Source organism: Camelina sativa, chromosome 9 (assembly GCF_000633955.1).
Source record: "Camelina sativa cultivar DH55 chromosome 9, Cs, whole genome shotgun sequence".
In the NCBI taxonomy this organism is placed as follows: domain Eukaryota; kingdom Viridiplantae; phylum Streptophyta; class Magnoliopsida; order Brassicales; family Brassicaceae; genus Camelina; species Camelina sativa.
The window spans coordinates 14,153,562-14,159,081 of record NC_025693.1 but is presented as its reverse complement, the minus strand read 5'-3'; the positions used below and the strand labels follow the sequence as shown (position 1 = coordinate 14,159,081).

Sequence of the window (5,520 nt, the reverse complement as noted above, 5' to 3'; positions counted from 1 at the left end):
TCCTTATATAGAGACTAGCCCTAGATTTGAACTTATCTCTACCTTTGTATCTATCCAACTTTGATTCTAGCTTATCACAATAACAAACTCTCCTTATCACTCATATAGATAGAGTGAGCCGGTTACAACTTGAGCCAACCAAATAACAACCACTTAACCAATGATCTTCAATCGACTCTTTGTACCTGTTTGAGTTACAACCAAACCCGGTTTAACTCAAACCACAAATGTTGTCAGTCACATGTACGATCAACAGTTTAAGTGGTCAAAGGTTTAAAGCGTCTACAGAAGATTTTGGGGTTTGATTCTTAAACAATGCCGTTTTTTCAGTTTATTAACGCAAAGTCTATATTGGAGGTTTTAGAGGAATGTATGAAGAGTCATCGATCGTGGTCTTGTGTGGTTCGTGGAGACCATGTCATCCGATGTTTTACACTTATATAATTATTTGTCATAAATTCATATATGGATCCATTTATTGCAAAGAGAACTGCATTGTGGAATGTTTGTTTGTAGAAGTATATATGCTGCAGGTAGTGGACAAAAAAAAAAAAAAATGTAATCAATCATCATAATAGGATTGGATGAAATATTTTTTAATGATGGTTTTCGATACAAATGCTTGGCGCAGCACGATTGTTTCAGAAGACCCAAAAAAGTGAAAGAAAAAAAAAACTAATTAAGAACATGTAAAGGATTTGTGAGTTTTAACTTCAGGTTCTTGAATTTAACAAAACTGTTAAGTTTATACCAGATTAAGTGAATTTCTTGAGACAAAAACGTGAAATGTAGGCGGGAAAGAAATGAGGAACATAAACAAACCAAATTTAGTATATATTGAGAATAAAACAAGAGTACACACAACATCAATTCTGCAGTTAGGGGCAAGTAGTGATAAACTTCTCCCTTCATGCTTTATTTGGAAACAAAAGAAACTTGTACATTAACGTAAACACACATTAAAACCAACAAAAACAGCAGTTACTCTTTTTTTGTTTTTCGGTAGCAATGGCAGTGGTTCTCGCTTCCCTCAACAACCCCTTTACATACATGTTGACCCTTGTATGTGCTTTTGCAACATTCAGTGCAATCAACGTTCGTACCAAGGAACGGGTCTGGGCCGCACTCGTTTAAGAACGTGAAGCATGCAGGTTCAGCATCGCTCTTCAGGATTTCTGCATGTTGACAAATCATCATGATCGTTGTTAGGGGTGGATCCAACCCCAACAAAAGGGCCCGGCCCAGGAAAAAGCTCAAGGTATCCCTTTCAAGAGAAGAGGGTATTATGGTCTTTTATATGGACGAACCGACACGATTCCCTATAAATACAGGCGTACGGCCCGCATTTCAAGGGATCGTAAAAAAGGCAGCAGAATTCGTACAGCAAAAACCAGAGCTCAGCTCGTCCAAGAAAAAGTCAACGTTTTCCAGCCTATAGCTCGGAGAGTCGACGAGCTATCAGCCCGTCGATTACTTTGTTTGTAACTCGTTTACATTGTGTTGTAATCCGTCCTTTAGTGCCTCGGCACCGATATAATAAAGAGAACTTCGACCCTCCCTTGACCGAACTAAATATTCTAATTGTGACCAAAAGGGACATCAACAATTTGGCGCGCCAGGAAGGGGGACAACAAGTCAAAGTTTTCTGAAAAATTGAAGAACGGACCTACACCAACTAAACGAGATGACGATAGTTGACAAGGAAAGAAGCAAAGAAGCAAGCTCGTCGGGGGGAACAATCACCCCGGCGACGGATCAAGCGGAGCAGATAGCCCTTCCCACGCCAGACGCTCCAAGAAAAGTTGTGACGGTAGAAAGCCCATAAACGTTCGTCATAGCTACAAATTTGACGACCCCAGCGACCGCAGAGGCAACACAGGCTCCGACACAACTCTCTCTGCTCAACAACCAGCCCGTCTCTAGCATAGACGAGCTGTTCCGAGGAATCTTAACGCGCCTCGACCAGCAGGAAGAGCGAACAAACAACCGTTTGGATGCGCTCACTGCGGCGCAGTTCAATTCGCAAGATGAAATCAATCATCTCCACAACGCTCGGCTCAACTCAATGAACTTCACCTCAGCAAGGACAACGCCAGGGCCGTATGTGCAGACCGGCGGATTAGAGCGTAATCCCGTCCAGCGCCTTGCCGAGCAGGGTACCGAAGTGGCAGATCGAACGAAGGATGCCGAGCTAATAGCAATGAAACAACAAATGAAAGAAATGGCCGCAATGATCCAGAAAGCGACGGATAAGGCACCCGAAGTCGGACTCATGCTCGAGGCAACACAGCGAACTCCATTCTCTCGACGACTCGCTACAACAGCGGTCAAACGAGCGGTCAAGCCAAGGTTGGGCCATTACGATGGAACGGTCGACCCACGAGACTTCTTGCTCACCTTCGGCGTGGCCCTCGGCCCATTGCAGTTCAGCCCGGCAGAATACGACGCAGGAGCTTGTCAAGTTTTCGCCGAACATTTGACGGGAACCGCCTTGAGTTGGTTCTCGAGGCTACCACCAGGATCAATCGACAGCATCAGGGAGCTGATAACTGAGTTTCTGAAGCAGTTCTCTGTTTTAATTGAGGACAAGAATTCCCACGCCGACTTATATGCCTTAACTCAGCACAAGGGGGAATCGCTTCGGTCCTTTATTGGACGATTCAAGGAGATTTATGTCAACATCTCAATCCCCGATGCGGCCGCAATCGTTGCGCTCCGAAACGCACTATGGTATGAATCTCGATTCAAGGAGGAATTATCTTTGACACATGTCGAGACCGTAGCCGAGGCATTACTCCGAGCTGCAAAACACATTGGGCTCGAAGAAGAGAAAGCTATCAACGCCAAGAAGCATTCCTCGGAGGCAAGTGCAATAACCAGACAGCCTATAGCCGCAGCTCCAAAAGTCGATTATGTCGAGCCACGGCAGCACTTCACCAAGAACCAAGATCGAACTCGCCGAACCTTTGCGATCGGCGAAAACAAGTATATCCGGAAAGAAGGAGCTGAAAATAGCGCAACCTCGTATTGCGACTACCATCAGAGTAATACCCACTCGACAGACGAATGTCATTACCTCCAGAGGATTCTGATGGAACGATACAAGAAAGGCGCAATAGTCGTCGAGCCGGACAGAAGCAAGACAGCCCGACCTGGACGAAATGATGCCAAGCGCGCTGAAAATATCGCTCGAAAGTTTGTCAAAGATTCAAAGATATTAGCCGACCAAAGTGAAGACGAGATGGAAATTCCAAACCTACTAGCTGAACGACGTGAAGACAGCGGTCACGAAAAACGACCGCATACAGACCGCAAGCCTGATCAACGTCCCCCGACTATAAGACGAATCAACATGATAATGGGTGGACTAGCCGGATGTAACGATTCGGTTAGAGCAATCAGAGATTATACTAAGAAAGCCGAAATGACGAAGTCTTGGCCGTCGCGGTTCGAGGCTGAAAGTATGCCAATCACCTTTGACGGAAAAGACCTGGAAGGTTTGGACCTACCGCACAACGACCCGTTGGTCGTTGAGCTCTTGATCGGCGAAAGCGAGGTGACGAGAATATTGATCGACACTGGAAGCTCGGTCAACGTCATCTTCAGAGACATCTTGGCAAAAATGGAAATCGGCGAGCGGGACATTATGCCAGAATGTCACTCTTTGACGGGTTTCGACGGGGATCACCTTATGTCCGTCGGCACAATTACTTTGCCGATCTTCGTTGCGGGGATAGCCAGGTATTTCCGTTTCGCGGTTATCGACAAGCCGACAATCTACAACGTCATCCTCGGCACCCCGTGGATCCACAAGATGAAAGCCGTCCCATCAACGTACCATCAGTGCGTTAAATTCCCAACTTCAAAAGGGGTGTACACGTTGCGCGGCAACCAGCAAACCGCACGAGCCTGTTTTCTGATCGAGCATAAGCTTCGCACCGGAAAGAAATTATAGCAATCAAAGCAGCGAGTCGGCGACAACAGTACGTCGCCGACAGACGGAAAGCCGACTGCCGTCCAACAAGGCGTTGCCGCGGTCGAGGAGGTGAGCTTAGACGAGAACGACAAGAAACGATGCGTGAATATCGGCACAGAAATAACGTCCGCCATGCGAGACGAGTTAATACTTTTCCTCAAAACCAACATCTCAACGTTCGCATGGAGCGTGACTGACATGAAAGGAATCGACCCAAACGTCACGACCCACGAGCTCAATGCCGACCCAACGCATAAGCCGGTCAAACAGAAACGGCGCAAGTTAGGCCCTGAACGGTCGCAAGCAGTAAACGATGAAGTCGACAAACTCCTCGGTGCCGGGTCAATCGTGGAAGTAAAATATCCAGAGTGGCTAGCCAATCCGGTAGTCGTCAAAAAGAAGAATGGAAAGTGGCGAGTTTGCGTTGATTTTACCGATCTTAACAAGGCCTGCCCAAAGGATAGTTTCCCATTGCCAAGAATCGATCAGCTCGTCGAAGCAACTGCGGGCAACGAGCTGTTAACCTTTATGGACGCATTCTCCGGTTACAACCAGATTCTGATGCACAAGGACGACCAGGAAAAAACATCATTCATCACGGATAGAGGGACATACTGCTACAAGGTCATGCCTTTTGGTCTGAAAAACGCGGGAGCGACGTATCAACGGCTAGTCAACAAGATGTTTGCCGAGCAGCTCGGCCGGACTATGGAGGTCTATATTGACGATATGCTCGTCAAATCACAGCACGCCAAGGATCATATTACTCACCTGCGACAATGCTTCGACACCCTCAACAAGTATGGGATGAAGCTAAACCCGGCCAAATGCACATTTGCAGTGAAATCCGGCGAATTCCTTGGGTACCTGGTAACCAGACGAGGCATCGAGGCGAACCCGAAGCAAATTAAGGCGATCATCGATCTACCACAACCAAAGAACGCCAGAGAAGTACAGCGATTAACTGGACGAATCGCTGCTCTAAACCGTTTTATATCCAGATCGACCGACAAGTGTCTACCATTTTACCAGCTTCTCAAAACAAAGGGCAAGTTCGAGTGGACCGACGCCTGTCACAGCGCGTTCAACGAGCTAAAAAATTATTTATCGACCCCACCAATCTTAGCAAAGCCGGAGCTCGGCGAAATCTTATTTCTCTATATCGCTGTCTCGGAGTCGGCCGTCAGTGGTGTACTCGTTAAAGACGACCGAGGAGAGCAACGACCCATCTTTTATATAAGCAAATCACTTGACGACGCGGAAACTCGCTACCCAACAGTTGAAAAGGTCGCCCTGGCAGTAGTCACGTCGGCAAGAAAGCTCCGACCGTATTTCCAGTCACATACTGTCGCCGTCCTGTCCAACCAACCTTTACGATCTATATTGCACAGCCCAAACCAATCGGGTCGACTAACGAAGTGGGCGATTGAACTTAGTGAGTACGATATCGAGTATCGTACTCGGCCGGCTGCAAAGTCCCAGGTACTCGCCGATTTCTTGATCGAGCTGCCGTTTGGGGAGGCCGAACCAACACCTGTCGACCC

The 5,520-nt window shown here is 47.1% G+C and overlaps 1 protein-coding gene across 1 annotated transcript; it reads left to right on the top strand.

The window, feature by feature from the left end:
* LOC104715268 lies at positions 2,066-3,955 on the top strand. Its single transcript, XM_010432687.1, has one exon. The coding sequence runs from the start codon at positions 2,066-2,068 to the stop codon at positions 3,953-3,955; it is 1,890 nt and encodes a 629-aa protein (XP_010430989.1).